Source organism: Bos javanicus, chromosome 17 (assembly GCF_032452875.1).
Source record: "Bos javanicus breed banteng chromosome 17, ARS-OSU_banteng_1.0, whole genome shotgun sequence".
Classification (NCBI taxonomy): Eukaryota; Metazoa; Chordata; class Mammalia; order Artiodactyla; family Bovidae; genus Bos; species Bos javanicus.
The window spans coordinates 5284334-5307153 of NC_083884.1; the positions used below are offsets into that span (position 1 = coordinate 5284334).

General features: G+C 47.3%; 1 protein-coding gene and 1 long non-coding RNA gene across 3 annotated transcripts in view; one reads left to right on the forward strand and one right to left on the reverse strand.

Annotated features, from left to right (window-relative positions):
- Positions 1-8939, reverse strand: part of FHDC1 (FH2 domain containing 1) — a 41019-nt gene extending 32080 nt beyond the window's left edge. The window contains exons 1-2 of one of the 2 annotated variants that reach the window (XM_061383953.1): positions 8855-8939; positions 2216-2828 (exon numbers count right to left, since the gene is read on the reverse strand). In XM_061383953.1, coding sequence (XP_061239937.1) covers positions 2216-2692 — 477 coding nt within the window. In that variant the 5' untranslated portion in view covers positions 2693-2828; positions 8855-8939. Of the gene's footprint in view, positions 1-2215; positions 2829-7532; positions 7615-8854 lie in introns of those variants that run through there. The other variant, XM_061383954.1, reaches the window with a different exon arrangement.
- Positions 8940-9065: 126 nt separating this feature from the next.
- LOC133228504 (uncharacterized) lies at positions 9066-16222 on the forward strand. Its single transcript, XR_009730230.1, has 3 exons — positions 9066-9553; positions 11508-11585; positions 14507-16222. It is a non-coding gene; the product is annotated as an uncharacterized LOC133228504 (long non-coding RNA).
- The last annotated feature ends 6598 nt before the right edge of the window (positions 16223-22820 follow it).

The window sequence follows — 22820 nt, forward strand, 5'->3', positions numbered from 1 at the left end:
GTTACAGCATGGATGAACCTTGAAAACACTGTGCTAAGTGAAACAGTCCGGTCACAAAAAGACAAATACTGTGCGAGGTACCTCGGGTGGTTAGACTCATAGAGACAGAAAGGGGAAGGGTGGCTGCCAGGGGCTGGGGGGAGAGGACAGCGGGAACAGTTTGCATTTTGCAAGATGCAAGGACTTCTGTGGACGGGTGGTGATGGTGGCCATTCAACAACGTGAATGTTTCCATGCTACTAAACGATACACTTAAAAACTGTTCAGAGAGACTTCCCTCATGGTCCAATGGCTAAGACTCTGTGCTTCCAATGCAGGGGGCCCAGGTTCAATCTCTGGTTGGGAAAGCAGATCCCACATGCTGCAACTAAGACCTGGCATAGCCAAATCAATAAACAGTTTTAAAAAATTTTAAGAGGGTGAATGTTATGCTATGTACATATCACCACAATTTAAAATATAATTATTCACTTTCAGGTTTTGTTTTTTTTTTAAAGTTAAAGAAAAAAAAGAAAAGATGTACCTAGAGTAAAGGGAGGTGAAGAGAAAGACTCTTTTACTTGAATTTTAGATCTGGCCTAAGAAATAGACATTTCTGCTTCTGCCTTAGTTGGGAAAAGATGTTACAAGCCCCTCCTGTTCCTTCCATCAGTGGGTCTGAATCCCTCTTGAAGTCACAAACATCCAGCAGCAAGTTCTGTACAGCCTCTTAAACACCTGGCCGGCGGCCTCCCTGGGGGCCCGATCGGCCAGATCCCCTTCTGTCTGTGATGGGGAGACAGACACGTGAGACACGTGCTCTGACTCCGGGCCCCCATCCACTCTTTCCTTCAAAGTGCTGGAAGGCCAGCAAGCAGAGCTGGGGAACAACGGTAAGGATGACCTACTGTCCAGCAGGAGCCTCTGCTGGAAGTGAGGTCACAGGCCAGGGCACTGAAGAAATGACTTCCTGCTCCTTCTGATACTGAAGCAATGAGCTCAGAAATCAAAGGTCTTTGCACAAAGCAGAGAGCAGGGAAAGCCAGGACGCTGAGCATGTCCTGGACACCTCCTCTCACATGCCTCTCAGCTCACGCCTAATTCCACTCCTAGGGTTCTCCATATTTCATAAAAACTTGGCTGTTTCAACAGGGGACCATATAGCCAGTTTCAAGGGCCCCCAGACAGAGAAAAGAGGTCAATACTGCCAGCTCAAGAATTCAGTGATGTGGAGAGCTACCACTTCATTTCAGAGCTCTGCCCATTCTCTTATCTAGTCAGCTCTATTTTCCTTGCTCCTTTCCAACAGATTAAAAAATAATGCATTTCTATTGCCCTTATTTTGGGGGGTGTCAACATCCTTTTCCCTCTTGGTTTCCTAATTAATTCTTCTAGCAAGTAGGGTTGTCTTAATTTACCTTCATGCTTCTAAACAGAGAATACTTACAAAGCTCATTTTGCATCAGTTTCTGTAAGACATGGTGACCTGTTTCTCTGGGGCCATGCTTTCACTTAACTTTTCAGAACTTGTTAGCTTTATATTTTTCTCAAAGTAACACAGCTCGTGTTCACTGGAAACATGCTTTGTAGAAAGTCTATCTAATCACTGGAAACATGCTTTGTAGAAAGTCTATCTGAAAATAGCGTTATGCTTTGGCTGTCAGAAATCTCTGTTCCACAATGGCCAAAATTTAATTAGGAGGTCAGAGGAATAAAGACCACCTCAAAACACTTGTGGAAAGAAAACTGGAGGGAAAAACAAAGATAAACGTCTAAGGATGTACATTACTTAATGATGTTATTTAATAAAAGGCATTTCGTCTCAGAGAGCTCCAGTTAATGTCAAGTAACTGAGTTCAGAAGCTCAGAGTTTTGTCTCCGTGGAGCTCTTCCACCCGGGGTGCGGGGAGGGGCGTGGGACATGCAGATTTGCTGCAGGCAGGGCTGGGCTGGGAGGCCAGTGAGGCCCCAGACAGCGTGTTCTCCGCATGAGGTCATGGTCCTCTGGGACGTCTGGGAGGATACGGCTCGCAGGCCTCTTACACTTGCTTGCTGCTCAGCTCAGGCTCATCATATAGGGCCCTCCTTTCATTTTCAGAGCGTGCTCACTCGGGTTATCTCATGTCTCAGTGATTCCAGCAGGTTTGGGAACGGAGGCACATACCCAAACACAAAACCACGCAGCATGAGGAGAAGCGCCACCCCCCACCCCCCCACCTCCGTGGGCCTCTCTTACCTCTTCTCTGGCCTCCCTGGAGGACGAATGTAAAGACCCTCCCCTCCGGGAAGGGGGAGCCATGGTGGCATCTTCCTGCTGCCCAAACAGCTCTTCGACGGTCTTGGTGTCGATCTGGTAGTGATGCTGCTGGCTGGCTGCCAAGGTCCAGATGTTGGTTTTGCCCCGAACTTGCTCTTCTGGAATGGTTTTCCAATAAAAGCTTCTCATCCGCTTTTTCTTACCAAGCTGGCTGTAGCCGTTCAGGTGAGAGTTTGGGGGTAGTCCTGGAGGAGGTGGGGGCACCGGAGGCCCCCCCGGCAGTGGAGGGGGAGGGGGCGGGGAGGGGGGAAGCCCCTCCCCCGAGTAGGGACAGAGGGGCGGTGGCGGCGGGGGAGGTGGCGGGGGCGGTGCCTGTGCAGTCATGAAGCCGGCTGCCATGGCGGTGTTCCCATTGCCTTTATCGCTGACCAAGGAGACACAGTTCATAACATGCATAGCACCGTTGCCTCCTAAGGAGGCAATTTCTTGCCCTTGGGGAAGCAGACACAGCCATCAAACTTGTGCCATGCTTTTCCATCTGCTAGTAGGCCGCCAGAGAAAAGGCAGCGGGGTGGTGTGTCCTCTTCCAAACCTGCAAAGATAAGACAACTTTCAGTTCCGTTCAGGAGGACACTGCCATATGGCAACTCCCTTCCCAGGCCACTGCCAGCCCTCCCAGAGTAGCTGGATGTTAAAATCAACGAGGGCCACAGGTCCAGAAGAGCACGGAAAGGGACTAATAGCTTTCTAAACGTGAACCAAATTTTACTACCTGGAAATGCTGCCAAAGCAGCAATGGTAAACCCCATCTGGAAACCTTCCATTCACCAATAAACACATATTTACCAGAACCTGCGATAGGTTCAGCTCACTTTCTGAATAAGCTACTTGTTCACTAACTGGCTTGTTTCCTTGGGGCAGTGGATCTCCCATCCCTGGGGAAATTACCCAGATGGCTAAAGCCTTAGTGACTCTGCCTTTCTCCAGTAGGGACATGTCCCCGGGTCAGCGGGTCAAAGGGCACCCTCCACCTTGCACATATGATAAACTAATGGCCAAACCTTCTCCCAGAATCAAGGCCACCATCTTCCACCTATACCTGATGATGCTGCTTCCCCGCAGAGGAAAGAATGCCAGGCAGGAAGATGAAAGGTTCCAGATCGAAACCCACCTTTCTTGCTTACAATTTTAGAAGGGCCACTTCCTCTCACTAGACTTGGGCTTTCTCCTTTGTAAATTTAGGAGGCTGGGATTGACCTCCACCTTTGTTCCCGCAGCAGTTGTTTTGGGCTCGTGTTAAGGCATTCTCTGTGCACCATCAGAACACTTCTCTGCCTCTCCTGCTCCATCTGAGACTATTAGCAGAGCAGACACCGGCACAAGACGGGAGGTGCCCAAACCACGCCTGTCACATGTCTACCCCTCATCCACTCAGTCACGGGCTTATCTCAGTGGCTTGTGTTTTTATTGACCTTTAAATGTTTGTTTTTGGTGTTTTTGGTGGCGGAATCTGGTGTGAAAACAGGGGTCAAAACAACTACATTTCTTCAGCTATGAGGACAGGTGAGTGGACACAGGGCCCCGTGCAGGCTGTGGAATGTGCACCCAAGTATGTGGGCATGTAAAAAGGGGGCTGTTCTGTCCAGGTGATAAAGGCTCACATGGAGGAGGAATCATCCTTCTACAGCATTCACTTACACATCTTCATCAAACACAGCAGAATTCTACAGGAGTAAATGTTATTAAATGTTTCACGCAGAATCACACACAAACGGCAGGCCTGCCTCGGGAGGAAGAGGGAAGACTCCAAAAAGAGTCTCTTCTTCAGATCCCAGGTCTGCTACTTCTTTGGGGGTGCAACCTGGGCTGAGGTAGATTATTTAACTTATATTTCAGCATCCTCCTCTGTACTTCACACTGTAAGCATACACCATTCCATTGGTTTGTATGAGATAAATGAGCTCATACATGTACACCCTTACCAAGATGCCTGGTACGTGGTTAGCCATTACTAACAACTGGTATCAGATGCATATACAATTTCTCTTTATTTTCACAAGTAGTGCATTTGCTTTAAAATACATATTGGGTTTAAAAGTAAAATGCTAAGTTGCCCTTGGCTACTAGAAACGTACCTTTAATATTTCCAATCTCTGCTTTCTAAGTTACTAGGTTTATGACCTTTGTCCTTTTTCAATACTCAGTGATTGTATATTACATTTCTACACATTACGGGAACAAACGTTTTTATGAAACATTTAAATATTTAAGTTCTAAAAATTATATATGGGGAGAAAATAGGATAATTGGATAAATTTTTTTAAGCATTTTAAACACTTTTAAGTGCACATCCCTTGGACTGCAAGGAGATCCAACCAGTCCATTCTGAAGGAGATCAGCCCTGGGATTTCTTTGGAAGGAATGATGCTAAAGCTGAAACTCCAGTACTTTGGCCACCTCATGCAAAGAGTTGACTCATTGGAAAAGACTCTGATGCTGGGAGGGATTGGGGGCAGGAGGAGAAGGGGACGACAGAGGATGAGATGGCTGGATGGTATCACTGACTCGATGGACGTGAGTCTGAGTGAACTCCGGGAGTTGGTGATGGACAGGGAGGCCTGGCGTGCTGTGATTCATGGGGTCGCAAAGAGTCGGACACGACTGAGCGACTGAACTGAACTGAACTGAACTGAAGTGCACATCAGTGGCATTAAGTACATTCACATTGTTGTGTGAAGTGTCATCATGGCATAATGTTTTAGAAAGTAAAACTGAAAATATTTATCCAAGCCAACTTACAACTCACTAGAGATGCAACCAGCTTTTAGAAGGAATTTTCATAATTATCATTAGGGGCGTAACTAGGCTGTTTTCATAGTTGGCACCCCTAAAGCAAATGACTCATTGTCAATTACAGTTTATAGTTATATTTGAACTCTTCTTCTCTCAAGACTCTACAGGTAATCTTGGCAGTTTATCCTTACATATTTTAAAATACTTCTGTACACGAAATATCTCATATATAGAAGAATTGCTAATCCTCCAATTCACCTCCAATTCCAGATATGCTGACTTGTTTATAGATTATCCCTGTTAAGAATGGTGATGAGCTAAAAACGTCCCCATCCTAGAAAGAAGTAACTCATTCGGCGCTGTGTTAGTATATGCACAGCTGTGCCATTAAACCTCCCATAGCAAATGTGAAGATACTAATAAAGAGTGAGAAAGACTATGCCCTCAAAGGTCGTGCAACAACACTGTCTCCTAATACCAAAGCCCCTAAGCATATAGGTTCTTTTGAGTACAGCCTTTTCTGCAGAGGAAATACAAGCTTAAAGCTTGTCAAAGTAAAAAGTGACACGAGCTGGTTTTGCATGGGCAGGATTCTAACCACTATTCTGTCTTGAGAAAGAATGCTATTTTAGAAAGTTAAAGGAACAAAAGAAAATTTACAACATTGTGCCTGGTATGTTGTCTGGCTAATTTTTTCCCAGGGTAACATACAAGGATCCTAGGCCCCCAACAGCTTCTAATGAATGAGTTCTCCAGCAATGATTAGCTAAGATGCTAATGCTTTTACTAGAAGCCTCAATGGGGCTTTGACAGGGCTTCCCCCTTGGGCCAGGATTTCCAATGTCAAAGAGATGGCAGGAAAAAGAAAGTGCAGACAGACATTCTAACCCTTTCCACAGTCCCATGAGATATTAAAACAGAGGACACACAAAGTGCCAGATTAAAGCTTGTCTGCAGTGAAGATGCAAAGGTGTACTCTCCAAGCCTGCGAGAACACAGGTGACGAAGCAGCCCCGAAGCAGACTGCTTCACACAGTGGGCGGCTGCCTTCCTGACAATGGAATGAGCTTTGGGCTCTATCTGGAAAATGTCAAGTGTCTCATCAATCTCCCCCAGGGCAAAGAGAGACAGGCTTGTATTTAACATCTTACCTACAGGTTGGGGACCTCAGCAGCAGGGGGGACGGCTGCTAAGGTTGACAAATGCCCAGCCCTGAGTAAATCATAGAGGTGTCACAATCAGTCTCTGAAGATGAGAACTTCTCTTCAAGTCCCCTGACTGCTAATCAGGACCCACTGGGGGTAAATCTGAGTGGAGGTCTCTCCTGGGGAGGCTGTAACTCAGCTGAGCATCTCCCAACTATGGGTTTTTAATAAGGGGACATTTGAGCTGATCAGTAAGCAAAAAGTCTTAGAATGAGAATGTTTATAAGGGTCTTCAAAGGAGCCCAACTCTTGCCTTTGCTCTTGGTGTCAGAAACAGTGTTGAAGCTCTTGAAGGGAGTGGGTGGCAGGGAAGAAAAGAATAAGTATATTTCATTTCACAGTGTATTTAGGAGGAAAACGTGTCCCTGAAAGCTCCTTCGGGGCTCAGAGCTTTCCTGAAAGAAGGTTAGTAGGGCCCTGTTGCTCAGCTGATCACTCACCCGCTAGGTCAACAAAAAGCAAAAGTAAACGCCAGGGGAAACCTACCAGAAAAACCTCTCCCTTTGATTCCTGACTTGTGTCACAGATGAGGTGGGAGCAGGAAAGGCTGGCCCACACCCTTCTGATGACAAACGGGGGCAGAGCAAGCCCGGTGTGGAGAGAAGAGGCAGAGGAACCCACAGCTCTGTTTTATTTGGGGAGAGAGGAGAGGGTGGGGAAGGAGCAGTCAATTCTAAAACACGGAATGTTTGCTTCCACCAACTTACTGGGAAAACACCTCCCCCCATCACCTATCTTTCAAAACCTTTCTTGATTATTGAACACAAAACGTCAACCACACAGTGGAACCAGAGCTGACAACACCCAACCAGGTCTTCACCTTGGCACTTTCACCTGCAGTGAAGAACCCAAGATGCTTTCAGTCCCCGCAGTTAATCCGCTGTCGCACAACAATCCACAGACACCCCTGAGCGCGACACCCTGGGAGCAGAGATAAAAACGCCTGTGTTTTCAAGGTACATTTTCAGCTTCTCTCAATGTCCCCAAACCAAGAGGGGGGGGGGGGGGAAAGCACACAGGCGCCAAAGGATGCTCTAAAGAGAAAAAAGCGCTCGCGATTCATTCCAGGAAGACAACCATGGGTCAGGAGAGAGGGGATCACAGACAGTCAAACCCCAGGGGCAGTTTCTATGCAAACAGCTGTTTGAAAATGGACTCCCGAGGAGTCGGCATGGGGGACACCGGGACCCGATTTCTTTCTGGAGGCCCAGCAGTTCCCCAGGTCTCTGCACTGGCAAGCGGTCCACCGCGTCCTTCCATCCCCAACCCCCGGCTCGTGTCCCAACCCAGCCACTCACCGAAGCGCCACCGGCCCGGCCGCACGAAAGGCTCCGAGGGCGCTGCCTCCGCCCGAGTCCCCGGGGAGCCCCGTTTGGCCAGTGCCGGTTGGGCCGCCGGCGCCTGCGCGTCCTTATCTGGGCGGCGGCGGGAGGGTGAGGGAGAGGGCGCCGGTGCGCGGGCCCAGATAGACGCCCACACGCGCCGCGCAGGCTCCGCGGCGGGCCCGGGGCGCGCGCCGGGGAGGCCCGGCCGCCCTCGACGCTGGGACACGCGGGCCCGTCGGGCGGACGCCGGGACCCGGCCGGACCCTGCGCCTCCCGGCAGCGCCGGGCGAGAGTCCTCCGGCAGAAGGTCCTGGAGCAGCAGCCGCACCGACGCGCCCCTCCCTGGCCCCGCTAGGGTCGGCGACTCAGCCCCGCGCCTCCGGGGCCCCCGCCGAGCCTGGTTCCCCCAAGCCGAGTTGGGGGCTCGCTCACTAGGGGAGGTGTCACTGGGCTTGACGCTAAAGGAAGGGGTCTCCCGGCTTGCGGGTTCCGCCAGCTCCTCGAATCTCAGCGGAGACGCTTCCCCAGGTCCGGGGTCCTAGTCCCGGGCGCGGGGGAGAGAGCCTCGCGGCCGCAGTGCGGAGCGGCCAAAGGGAGCGGGGCAGAGCCGGCGAGGAGAACAGACGGGAGACGCCTGGTGTTTGGTCAGGGGATTAAACCGGCAGCCCCGGGTCCCCGAGCTGGGGCACCGCGGCGGCTGGAGGTGACCCGCCAGCCCACCCCTTCCTCCCTCAACTTCGACGAGCGCAGGGTTCAACTTCCAACCTGAACTTCGCACGGGCCGAGTGGACGTGCCAGTGCGAGTGCCGCTTTGTCATCGGCCCGCATCACTCGGACGCCGTTCTGGCCAGCCCCGCACCCACTGGCAGGAGGGGCGAGTCGTGGCTCCCAGCTGGCCAGGGAGCCGGCGCGGCGCCCCTCGCTGCGCGCTCTTGGATGGGCGGGGATCCAGTGGGAGCGCAGTTTATCCGAGTCCTCGCAGCTAAAGCTCAACCAGCCAGCCGAGGTTTAACCCGGAGGCGGCCAGGGACCTATCTGGTTCTACGTACGCGCGTCCAGACCGGAGCGTCTTCCCCTCAAGGGGTCGATCGCTGTCCTCTGCGGCCTGGCGACTGCAGCCACCAGGTCGAGAGAGCTCAAAACTCCCCAGCCTTCCCGGTGAAGCTCGAAGACAGCCGAGACTCGGCGCCCCAGCACCGGGTCCGGGCTGATCCGCTCCTCCGGAGTGGAGGACTCTCCGTCCCCGGGTACTCTCGAGCAGCGATAGCTCCGCCGGGGCCGCACTGCTCACTTACCCGCGGCCGGAGCTCCCAGTGCGCGCTCTTCTCCCAGCCGTCCGCGGTCTCCCGGCGCCGCTGCCTTCTCCCGGCTGCTGCAGCCGCGTCAGCTAGGGACCGCGAGGGGGCAGGGCGGCGCGGGGCGGGGCGCGGCCGCTGCCTCAGGTAACAATGCTGCAGACCAGGCTGCTCTCAGCGCCAGCTGCAAAGGGCAGCACGCCCTTTCCTGCTCGGCCCTTCCGCCCTCACTCCGGGAGCGCCCACGCCGGTGCTGCCGCGTTCACCTGCGCGGGACCCCGGGGGCGTGGTTGCCAGCACCCGAAGGCTGGCGCAGAGCGGCCACCGAGGAAAGTCGAGGGGCGGCAGGGGACAGAGAGGTACGGACTGTGCAGAAGAACCAGGTGTCCTCCTGGAACCAGCAAAGGGAGGCGCCGAGCTGGTTCTGAACCCGCAAGTGGCTCCACAAAGGAGCCTCTGCGACAGCCTCCCCAACACTATTGCCAGTGCACACGCGCGCGCACACGCATATTAGCACATTCATGCACGCTCAAACCCCGCGCGCACACACAAACGCGTGCCAGGCCTCCCTCTGCCCAACACACTCGTTTCTACCGGGAGCAGGAGTCAGCACTGGGGTGAACTGTCCCAGCCTGCGTGGCCGAGTCCCAGCCGGGCCGTAGCTTCCCAAATCAGCTTCTCCCTGGCCCGTGTCATCCGGTAAGTTTGTTACTTTTTTTTTTTTTTAATCTCCTCAACGATAGTGGTAAGAGAAACCTTTCAGTTATATATAAAAGAAAAAGTCCATCCCAGGACTGATTGAATAAACAGAGCTGTCTGGGAAAGGCCCCTCACAGGAGGAAACCCGGGAACGGTTTAATTGCATCTTTTTTCAAAGTGACTTGTGAGCCAGGCAGTGAGAAAGGAGTAATCAAAGAAAACCCATCCCGAGCGAAGCGGCTGATGGGAAATCAGCTGCAGGGGTGGGGAGGTGCCCTCTGCGAGGATGAAGTCATTGCTACCTTTGGCTCTGTGCTCGCAGATAGCAGACCAGGGCTTATCCAGCTTCTGGTGCCTGAGGACTTCCGCCTTTGTGCCCTGGTCCACAGCCCCTGAATTCCCAGGACAGAATTCCCGGCCTCCAAGTGGATAGAAAACGAGAAGCTATTAGGATAAAACCGAGAACAAACAACCCCCCACCCCCAAACAAAATCCTGCCCAGCAGGCTTACACTACCATCAAGAAAAGTAGATCCAGGGAAGACCACGGAAAATCTCAAGGGGTGCGGAGTGTCTGTTACAGAAGAGATGGCCTCAGAGGAATACTGACGGCAGAGGCAAAAGTTAAAGTGAAGTCGCTCAGTCGTGTCTGACTGTTTGCGAACCCACGGACTGTAGCCCACCAGGCTCCTCCATCCATGAGAATCTCCAGGCAGGAATACTGGAGTGGGTTGCCATTTCCTTCTCCAGGGGATCTTCCCGACCCCAGGATCAAACCCGGGTATCCTGCCTTGTAGGCAGATGCTTTACCATCTGAGCTACCAGGGAAGCCCAAAAGTTAAATTACAGAATAGCAAAGTGAGGCGCTAATGGCATCCTCTTCTTTTATGTTAACCTTGCCAGATGAGGCATCTACAGACACTTCTTGCTCAGCAAGCCCCCTTCCTCACAATGTACTGAGTGTGCATTCTAAAATCAGTCACTTTTTTTGCAGGGTCAAGTCCAGTGACCCATCCTCAGTCCTTCAGCCCTTTGATGTCCCTGCAGCATCCTGACTGCAGGCCTTCTGTCTGTCTCTTTACTGACCCTTCTTGTCCTCTGAGGACAGTAACTGGATTCTTCTAGCTCTTTATTTCCCCTTATCCCATGGGTACTGCCTTCTGACTTCAACCCACAGGGGTCCAGAATTTGTAGGGCCTGAAGCTTGGATATACAACTCCCCAGGGAGCTTTTAAAAGAAGAACAGTTAAGACTGACAAACGCAACCCAGCTCGGTGTCCCAGGGAGTGTCTGGGGAAACTGAGAGGCAGGAGAGTGAGCTCTGAGGTGAGTTCACCTCTGATTTCACCTCTGTATCCATACTCTGTCCCTGTAATGGTTCAAGTCCAAATTCCTTGTCCAAAAGTCAACTCATCTGTCTCTCAATACTAGTACTCTTCCATCTGCACCCCTTATTTAAGACCTGATTTTTTAAAAAAATATTTTTTTGTTGTGGACCATTTTTTTAAAGTCTTTATTGAATGAGTTACAATATTGCTTTTGTTTTATGTCTTGGTTTTTTGGCCACAAGGCATGTGGGATCTTAGTTCCCCATCAAAGGATCGAGCCTGCGTCCCCTGCATTGGAAGGCCAAGTCAGGAACCAGTGGACCTCCAGGGAAATCCCAAGTCCAGATTTTTAAAATTTAAAATCCCAGTTTTCCTCTGGGTTCTTTTTCTCTTTCACATTTTTAATATCCAAGTATTTGGCACATTTGCCGTTCTTTACCAAGTGGTATCTACTCCATCTGTGCTTTGTATCCACCGCCACTGTCCCAGCCCCCTGAGAGGAAGGAGGCGCTGGTTTCAGCCCCGTGAGAGGAAGGAGGCGGTGGTTTCTGTGCTGTTGGCTGTGTTGCAGGCATCACGCTTGATTCTCACAACCTTCCTAGAAACCCTACCTTTTCTATTTTGCAGCTTGGACAATTGAAACCTGGACTCCTGCACCCACTGCTTCAGCAGTCTCTCTGCCTCTCCTCCTGACTCTGCTGTCAGGTCAGTGTTTTTCAAAGCCTGATTCCATCCCATCACCCACCCGTTTGAAACCTTCTGTAGGTTTGCATAGGTGCCTGCAGGGGGGAGATGGCCATCTTCTGTCTGACACGTCGGCAGCATCCTTCCTTCATCTTCTGCAGCGTGAAGCACCCCATTTCACTCAGTTTGTATAGAGATGCATTTTTGATGTATCTGCAGGAGGAGGTGAATTCCACGTCCTTGTACTCCGCCACCTTGATTCCCTCCCATTTCCCTTGAGCAGCACCGTGTGCTGACCCTGAAAGAAACACATTTATTTTCATTCTTCTTTTCTGAGTTGTGCATATGAGGCAGCCAAAACGCCCTTGAATAGAGCAGAACACAGTTCTCACTCTAATGTCCCAGTGGGTTGGATCTGAGGCTGCAAATCCAGAGGGCAATTTATCCTTCATTCATTGTGAGCCACACCTTCATCTCACCTAAGACTGTGCTCAGGAGTTAAGATCTGCAGTTCATCTGTTTCCCAGCAATGTGCCAGCCACTCTGCGGAGAGGCCAGAAAGCCTCTTGAAGCCAGGCTGCCCAAAGTCAGCGCAGCTCCTGGAGTTTGTGGCCAGGAGGTTGCTGCTGCTGCTGCTACTTCTGGGCTCCTGGGCCGTGGCCAGCCCGCACCTCTCCAGGCCAGCTGGGCCTCCTGGGAGCGTGGCAGGGGCTCCGAGTTGGCTTCCTAGGTGCCAGCTGCAAGCCCTACTGAAGAATTCTGTTTGCAGCTCTCCCTCCCTCTCCCTAGGCTGTCTTTCCCTGAGGGCTTCATTTCCTTTGCCCAGATCACTGTATTTCTTTCAGCCTCAGCTCCTCGGCCCTGAAAAGCTTTCAGTTTCTCCTACATGGAGCATTTCGGATTTGGATCTCTCGTTGTGTGGGTGCTGAATCACTCAGTCATGCCCAGCTCAGTGTGACCCCATGGACCACAGCCCACCAGGCTCCTCGGTCCACAGGATTCTCCAGGCAAGAATACTGGAGTGGGTTGCCATTCCCTTCTCCAGGGGATCTTCCTGACCCAGGGATCGAACCCAGGTCTCCTGCATTACAGGCAGATTCTTTATTGTCTGAGCCACCTGGGAAGCCATGAAAGAAAACTTTCAAACCAAAATGAGGCAAATGTCAGGATGCAATCTAAAGAAGACTTCACAGTTCTGAGACAGGCTTATCTGCTCAAGCAGTGTGGTCCTCTGGGGACCACGGTGACACACCAAGTCCCCTCTGGCTTAGTAGTGAGGCTGCAAATTAATTTTTAAATCTTTCTCTCCCTCTCCCTTTCTAATATAGACTGAGATTTACTTCATCTTTGCTCTTCTTAAAACACGTATTTGATGAAATTAGTTGTTCAGTAGATTATGGGCTATATCTTTGCTCTTAACAATTGGAAACTGCAAAAAGAAACAAACCTTACCACCTCTGTAGTTAAACAGACTTGCAGACAAAAGCAAAGTCTCACCAGCCCTTCTAGCAACAGCCATTTCTAAGAGAAATCGCTAGACCTTGTTTCCTTCAGAGAACGAAAGTGTAAAATGAATAAAATGAGCAGAATTTATAACATCACTATGAATGCAGATGTGCATCCAATACCTTATTGGCAAACTGCAGACACTGTATTACTATAATTTTCCAAACAACTCGGAACTGACAAAATGAGGCTTTATTTTTGTAGGCTAAGACTTAAATTTGAATAGCAAGTTGCCTTTTATAAACATTGGAAATAATGTCTAGGTTCTGATCCTTAAGAGGGAGAAACTTTGTTTCTGGATGCTAAGTAGTGATTTCTGAAAGTTGTAAATAGAAAATGTTTCCACACGTGGTATTGATATCCATGGTAGCATTAACGGCTTTTCCTTTGCCAGAGGTAAATACAGGTACTTTGTCAACAGCAGTGCCTCGTTTGTTTGGGGGTAGGAGAGATTATGGACAGTCCTTATCCAATGTACGACTGATGTAATCAGATGCCCCTTGTCCCTACCTGTCCATGTTTCCTTACAGCAAAGTGTCCATCTTCTCTTTTTTAAGACGTGTGTGTGTGTTTGGAGACAGGGAAGAAAAAGGAGACTTAGGTAAGAGAAAAGCTGCAGGTATGACTGAGTTTTTACCCAGAAAACCTTCGGCTAGACTTTTTTTTTAGTTTACATTTGGTACAGTGCTTAGAAAACTAGTTGATTTTAATTACAAATGTATGTCTAGCTGTTATAACATTCAAATTATGAGGAAAAAATAGCTTTAAAATAAAACATGAAAGTATATCACTTCTTTCCACTACCCATCATCAAAATCAAGTGTGCGTCTCAGTAAGAGGAATTAAGGTAAAGAGGGTGTCAGATGCCAATTTCTTTGGCTACCGGTTCTGTTTCCAAGTTGTTTACCGTCCAAGAAGTTAGAAGAGCAAACAGTAATTTGAAACCATAACACACACGGTATGGGCATTCCCCAAACAGAAACCCAGCGAACCAACAGTGTCAGGATGCGATGGTGTGTGTGTGTGTGTGTGTGTGTTGTGTATGTCCCATACAGGGCTTTGTAGAGTGTATGAAGGTGGGAGAAAAGCCATGTTGATGACTTAGCAATTTGGAAAGCTTTTCTTTTTTTGCTGCCCTGGAAAACTGAGTTTGTATTTAGTTTATGAACAATCCCTTTGCACTAAGCTGCCATTAGGTCGGCCAAAAAGTCCATTGGATTTTTCTGTTAGATCTTACGGAAAAACCCAAATGAACTTTTTGGCTAACTCCATAATTATAAGGTAAATACTCTGGGTATGATAGCAAACAACAAAACTAGCCAATAGCAATTAGCATCTTAACATTTCTCAAGCCAGATTTATAAAAATAATGAAAATGGACCATTTTAAAAACTACTTATGCATTTTTGACTGTGGTGGGCTTTGTTGCTCTGCAGGCTTTCTCCAGTTAAGGCAGCGGGGCTGCTCCTCGCTGCAGTGTGGAGGCTTCTCTTGTGGAGCACAGACTCCTGAACCCAGGCTCAGTAGTTGCGGTGCCCTGGCTCAGCTGCTCCTTGACATGTGGAATCTTCCTGGATCAGGGATCAAACCCATGTCCTCTGCATTGGCAAGCAGATTCCCAACCACTGGACTACCAGCGAAATCTGAAAATGCACCACTCTGGAGAAAGTGAAGAGGGTGAGCTTTTTGTTGCAAACACCGTTATTCAGGTTTTGACTAGCCTTTGCACAAAGACAATCCCTGTCAAAACACCCAGTGTCAGTTTCCTCACAGTTTCATCCTTCTGTGGGCTGACCAGGCTAAAACTGGCAGGGGGTGCATGGCGTGAAATCCAGGACTTCTCGTCTTCACTCCTATTAAATAGCTTGCCAGCTCCCTCCTGAAGAAAGAGGCTTCTATGTTTAATCTAACTCACAGAGGGAGTTGTATTACATGTTCAGGCATTTGTAAAGTGGACGAAAAAATTTCCCCTCACATTCTAAGTTCCTTTTATGTAGCATTCTTGTGCATATGATCACCTTGTGTAAATTGTATATTAAGTCATAAAAAAGACTAAAATGTACCTATACAAAATATTTTCCTATTGGTGATGATGTTTCAGGACTAGGCTAGAGAACAGAGCAAATGACTTTAATTTTTCTTGAAATGTCGCTGGTTTTCTAAGTAAAACCCTAGATTCACTGCCTACTACATCCTTTTGTTGAGGATGCAGGTGAAGGAATTTCTGAATTTTAGAGTTTCGAGTTGTTGTTTCCTGTGGGATGATGAATGAGCAGTGTTGCTCCCAGGCTCTGGTTTACGATGGGGGAGGGGATGCTCAGCAAGCACACAGTGACACACAGGACTTGACTTTACACTGTACAAGGGGATTTTTAAAATTTTGAAATGGCTTCACACACACACACACAAAGGGAGTTTCTCTTCCCAGGAAAATTGAATACCCTTTCACTCTGGATTTGTATTTATTTCAAATTTGGGGTCACAAAGACAGGTCCCACTTGCAATTTTAAGGGGAGGATAAATAAGGAAAAGCAGAGAAAATGCTAGTTGTTCACACAATTTGTTCTGCTCTCCATATTCCTTATTATCAAAGATTTGAACGTACTTCCTAGCTTCACAGTCTTCCCTTTACATGCAGGCCCTCGTCACAGTTGATCTCAATAATGAGACTAATTTCCAAGGGCCCTATTTACCTGCTGTGCAGAGTCAGGCTAAACCTTGTCTCCTGGAGGGGAGGGCAAAAGGAAGGAATTCTAGCCAGCAGCTCTACCGCACAGGAACTCATAAAAAAGGGGGGCCCCTTGTGATCCCATGCTCACGGTACAGAGTCTACAAGGGTCACTTGATGTTCAAAGACCTTTGTCCTGTGTGACAGGCAGGACTGAGGCACCATAAAGAAATCAGAGAGGCTGATTCAGGAGACTGGAGCCGGCCTAACGGGAGAAGGGGCAGTCACAGAGATGACGACTCACCCCCAAATCCTTATTAGCATTAGACTGTTAACAGTCACATGTGATTCTACTTGGGCTAAAACTCTGGAGTAAAACTACCAATGACATTTTTTGTATGAGTATCTTTCCTGTCAAAGTAAGCTGATTTCTTCTACATTAGACTGCAATCATCAATATCACAATAAAGGACTTTTACCAGAATTGTTTTCAAATTCCGGAAGATTATTTTTGCGGATTCTAGGGCTTTCCTGGGAAACCCTGAAACAGACATGCACCCTAGTCCCTGTGTATCTAGTTATAATCCACACATTTGAGCAGCTAGGGAACTAGTTATCAATTTCTTTTCCCTCTCAAAAATGGGAGTACTGAAAAAAAAAAAAACAAAAACAAAAACGGGAGCATTCAAGTTGACTTCCAGATGGAAAGTCGGTCATATATTCTGACCAACAAGGCTGCCCTGATGACCTAGAAGCCATAGGCTAGTTCTGCCTCTTTGTCTAAATACACTCCAGTGCTACTGATATTAGAAAGGAATCAAGCATTCTGTCTGACTGGGAGCAGCAGGGGATAGTGTTAAGATTCAAAGCCTACAAATAAATAACATTGTATTACATTGAAGATTTGACTTATGTAAGGCTTAGTTTGACAGCATGGATAGGACCATTTCCAGTGACAGAGCTGCAGAGGGTAAAACACAGCCCTCTGCACCCAAAGCATATGCTCACACAGTCCGATTCGGAGCTGCTTCCCCACTCGACCACTAATAAATAGCATGTATTCCCCACACCACGAATTCCCAGGATTTGCATGGACTTTATCCCTATTAAACCACAAAGTCTGAGGGCAGGCCCGCCTTACTCATCTTCATGTCTCAGTATTAATCGTATCTGCTCCAAGGGCTCTGACGATGAATTGTTGGTTGTCATTTTGTCTGCCAACTAAACTCAGTCCTCATCACAGGCAAATGGTGCCAATGGACCTCCATCCTTCCAAACTGGAAGCTCCAGCAATGACCATCATCATCATGGACAAAACTGAATGCTTTTTGTGTGCAAGGCACAGAGAGGGCTACACACACGTTCAAAACAGCTCTGCTCTCAAGAGGCTTCTAGAATCCAGAAAGGAAGCCACCAGAGGAGACTCCAGCTCTTTGGAGCAGGATGAGCAGCACATGAAGAGAATAACCAGATATTGTAACATTCCATGGTAAACTGCAGAAATGTAGGCACGTACAGGCTGGTCACACGAAACATGTCCAAGGACACGCTGATGGCCATTGCATAGCAGTGTGTCCCAACCCTGGACCAAACAACACCTCTAGCTTTGACACAGTTTGGGAAGAGTGATTGGGATTGAGTTCTCTCTCCTGAAATTTTTCTAAATTAAATGTATTTATTTTTAATTGAAGGATAATTGCTTTTATGCAGAGTACATCATGAGAAACACTGGGCTGGAAGAAGCACAAGCTGGAATCAAGACTGCCAGGAGAAATACCAATAACCTCAGATATGCAGATGACACCACCCTTATGGCAGAAAGTGAAGAGGAACTAAAAATCCTCTTCGTGAAAGTGAAAGAGGAGAGTGAAAAAGTTGGCTTAAAGCTCAACATTCAGAAAAAGATCATGGCATCTTGTCCTATCACTTTATGGGAAATAGATGGGGAAATAGTGGAAACAGTGTCAGACTTTACTTTTTTGGGCTCCAAAATCACTGTGGATGGTGACTGCAGCCATGAAATTAAAAGACGCTTACTCCCTGGAAGAAAAGTTATGACCAACCTAGATAGCATATTGAAAAGCAGAGACATTACTTTGCCAACAAAGGTCCATCTAGTCAAGGCTATGGTTTTTCCTGTGGTCATGTATGGATGTGAGAGTTGGACTGTGAAGAAGGCTGAGCGCCGAAGAATTGATGATTTTGAACTGTGGTGTTGGAGAAGACTCTTGAGAGTCCCTTGGACTGCAAGATCAGCCCTGGGTATTCTTTGGAAGGAATGATGCTAAAGCTGGAACTTCAGTACTTTGGCCACCTCATGTGAAGATTTGACTCACTGGAAAAGACTCTGATGCTGGGAGGGATTGGGGGCAGGAGGAAAAAAGGGGACGACAGAGGATGAGATGGCTGGATGGCATCACTGACTCGATGGACGTGAGTTTGAGTGAACTCCAAGAGATGGTGATGGACAGGGAGGCCTGGCGTGCTGAGGTTCGTGGGATCACAGAGTCGGACACGACTGAGCAACTGAACTGAACTGAACTGAATGGAGATGCATGCAGACATAGAGAAAAGACTTATGGGTACAGAATGGAGGGGAGGAAGCAGAGGGTAGGATGTATAGAGTAACATGGAAACATACATTATCATATGTAAAACAGATAGCCAATGGGAATTGTCTCTCTTCTGAAATTTGATACAGAGGCTTAGGAATCAAAAAGAGATGGGAATTTCGGATTTCAAATGAAGAGAGCCAGGCTGGCCCTTGGAAAGACAGCCTTCTGGTTCTGCCACTGCTTCTGGAAACTCATTTTGTAGGCCAGGTGTACAAGGTCCCAAAGAGGCCACTGAGAGGAAATGAGAGGCTGTAACGATGAAGAGCCAGCACACTAGAAATGAAGTGATTCATGAAGTTTTTCTGAATTAACTGGGTGATCCAGTTCACTTCTAGTGAACAGAAATTCACATAAAAATGAGCTAAAAGAACTAAACAGACAGAGTTCTTCCCGGGATAGGTCAAGGTCAGTGTTGAGGTCACTGGCAAGGAAGTCTGGAGTGGCTTGGACTGAAGCTACTGTGTCTTGGGGAAAAAAGACTTGTTTTCATTGCTTTAGTCATGAGCACAAATCATGACTCCAAAGCTTGAAAACCCAAAGACAGCACAGCAGCCTCTTATGATGTCACTGTTTTTAAAGAACAAAGAGGCAAGTTAGGACTAGAGCTTCCTATGAAGACTAATACTTTCTCTTCCCTTGTGAGTTTAGACAGGTTATATATATATATATATATATATATATATATATATATATGCGTGTGTGCTAAGTCGCTTCAGTCGTGTCTGCCTCTTTTTGACTCTGTGGACTGAGCCTGCCACGCTCCTCTGTCCATGGGGTTCTCCAGGCAAGAATACTGGAGTGGGTTGCCATGCCCTCCTCCCGGGGATCTTCCTGACCCAGGGATTGGACTGCGTCTCCTGCAGCTCGTGCATCGCAGGCGGATTCTTTACCATTGGGCCACCAGGGAAACCCATATATATACACACATATATACACAAAAGTTTCATCATTAGACTTAGAGCTCTTCATTTGCAGTTCCTAACTAATTTATCTTATTTTATGGCTGCCTTAATCAGGGAAATGCTGAACTTCACAAAGAAAATGTAGTGAGGGGGGCTTCCCTGGTGGCTCAGTGGTAAAGAATCCACCTGCCAGTGCAGGAGACACCCATTTAATCCCTTTTCCGGGAGGATCCCACATGCCTTGGAGCAACTAAAGACCATGCACCACACAATTATTGAGCCTGTGCTCTAGAGCCCAGGAACCGCTACTGATGCCCCCAAGCCCTAGAGCCCCTGCTCTGCAAGAAGAGGAGCCCCTCCTCACTGCAACTAGAGAAAAGCCCATGCAGCAAGGAAGACCCAGGACAGCCTAGATAAATACTTTTTTTAAGAAGAAAATGTAGTGAGGTTTTTTACATAAAAAATGTCTAGAGAACATGAAGACAGGTTATTTTTTTTAAAGTCCATACTGTGGGAAATCTAAGTGAATCTAACCAACTCAAGGCCTGGCCTCTTCTGGTAGCCAACACCAGTCCAAGAAGGGACTGCCTGACCCACTTCAGGGGCTCTCTGACCCTTTGGAGGGTGTTAGTGTGATCAGGTGATGAAAGGCTACATGGACGGGCCAACCGGTTTGTTCAGCAAATACTCATGACCGTTTAAACCTACACAGATTCTTCCTTTTTACTCACTTGATCATACCAGTGATTATGTAGTAACTATTGCCATGGTAAAAACTCAAATTCTCAAAACATCCTCTGCTTCTATTTCTAGTTAGAAACTTTTAATCCACAGGATTTTCCTTGTTCAACCTAAGGTAGGGGTGAGGGAACGAGAGAGAATTTGAGATCAATGTAAATATCCATTATTTATTTATTCTTTAAAGATTTAAGCTATTTTATTAACAAGTGTGAATTAAGGACAATTTGTCCAACTATTTAGGTATCTTTCAGATTTAAAATAAGTTATACCAATGTATAAATATAATTTACCCTGAAGTAGGCAATAAGTGAAACTGTAAGAAATAAGCTTTAAGAAATATAGCACCTCAGTACGTTACTGAGTCTCAGTCATCTATGCTTGCTTATGAGGAGAAAAAATTGAGACAGAAGAGAAATTGGTATTAACACCAAGTTACTGTTTAACTCTGGGACTTAACTTCCCTCACAGTTTCATATGGGGCTTCTCCAGTGCTCAGCAATAAAGAATCTTCCGGCAATGTAAGAGATGTGGTGTTCAATCCTTGGGCGGGCAAGATACCATGGAGAAGGGCATGGCAACCCACTCCAGCACTCTTGCCTGGAGAATCCCGTGGACAGAGGGGCCTGGAGGGCTACAGTGCATGGGGTCTCAAACAGCAGAACACAACCGAAGTGACTTGGCATGCACGCACGCAGTTTCTTACAGCTTCACATGGCCATTTAGAAAGCTGATGAGAAAAATGTCTAGTTGGGTGAATGCATGTTTTCTCACATGATTTTTTTTCTAACTAGCCTCATATGCTAAATTATTTCTACTTCTTCACTTGTCCTAAGTTTCTATAATCTTTACTGACAAACATAAAACTGTTCAACTTTACACTTTTTGGAATTTCTGTGCTTCCAAGTACAAACCAATTTCTTGTACACACTGGTGAAGGGGTTCTGATAGCTGCAGGAGGGAAACAGGCGCTGTCATTGGCCGTAACCAAAGGAAGGCCCTGACGGCCGCGCTGCTGCAGGAGGGAAACAGGCGCTGTCATTGGCCGTAACCAAAGGCCGGCCCTGATGGCCGCGCTGCTGCAGGAGGGAGGCCTTAACAGAAGCCTACTTGCATTTCTGGACCAAAGACCCTGGATATTTTCTCGCTAATTTTTATTATGAAAAAGTTCAAAAGAGGAAAAGTTAAAAGACTAGTACAATGAAATCCCACACATCCACCCACCCATTACATTGGGCCATATTTGTTTTATTCTTTAAAGAACTTTTGGTTTTACATTGGAGTATAGCCAATTAACAATGTTGTGACGGTTTCAGGCGCACAGCAGAGTGACTCAGTCATACATGTGTCCATTCTCCTCCAACCTCTCCTCCATCCAGGGTGATACATAAGACTGAGCAGGGGTCATATTTAAAGACATTTTTTCCTTCTTCCTTCTCTCTTTCCTCCAGCTTTCTGCAAACATGTATGTAGAGATGTGTGTATTTCTGCTGAGCCTCTTGAGAGTACATTTCAGATACTAGGCCACTTCACTTTTCAGGACTTTTTTGCCTGCATCTCCTATACGCCTATTCCCTTACCTTACCACGACAGCACCCCTCAAAAAGTTAATGAAAAGTCCGTAGTTGTATCGAATACAAATTCAAATTGCTCAGTTGTTCCCCTGGTGTTTCAAGTGATTTTTCTAAGTCTGCCAATAGCTACTTTTTGAACTGTAATCTAAAGTCTCTTTTATCTTCTAACAAATTTCTAAAATATTCTTTCCTGACTGACTTTTTGAAGAAACTACACCAGTTGTCTCGTAGGAAGCCCCAGATTCTGGGTTTGTCCAATTAATTCCTTGTGGTATTTAACTTATTCTTTATCCCCTTGTACTTTCTGTTCACTGGAATTTAAGGTAAAAGTCCTGATGAGATGTAGGCCAAACAATCCCAGCGGGACTATCTCATCTCACAAGAGATGTTGCATAACTTTCACTTCATCATACCTGGAGGTACCTGGCTATCTGGTTATTAGCGATGTTAACTTTGATCTCTCGAGGTAGATGCTAAGCGCAGAACTCTTAGGAATGCCACCTTTCCCCCCATTCACACTGAGTAATATGTGAAGCAATGCTTTGTATTTTGGACATTATCTGTTTTCTTTCAATCTCTAATGATTTTACATTCCACTGGTGATCCCCGTGAAACAATATTTCAGTAGCAGCTGTAACATGGTGATTTTTCTAAGTCTGCCAATATCTCTACATTTTTATTAAAAAAAAAACCTGGCCCTTCATCTGTAAACATCCTAGTACCTTAGTTAACACCCTGATGTTGATTCAGAATAAGTTACTGATATAAATGTACCACCTTATTTATAATTCATTCAAATGAAATGGCAGTGCAACCTCCAAATGTTTTTCTATATTAGAATTTTGTATCAAAAAGCGGACACATTTTTTACTACATGGCTCCTTTGAGCTAATATCCAAGGAGCTGCGGATGCAGAGTGGATAAAAAGCAACACCCTCTGCTTTTCCCAAGAGCTTGGAGCCTAGCCATAATAACTACATATATACCCCTCAAAGGAGAGAAGTACAATTATCTGCCTAAAACTTTAGGTAGGCTTTCAGAAAAAGCTTCCTAACACAGATTTAGAAATCACTTGTGAAGTTAAAGTCTGCTCAATCATGTCTGACCCTTTGAGACCCCATGGACTAGTCCATGGAATTCTCCAGGCCAGAATACTGGAGTGGGTAGCCTTTCGCTTTTCCAGGGGATCTTCCCAACCCAGGGATCGAACCCAGGTTTCCCGCATTGCGGGCAGATTCTTTACCAGCTGAGCC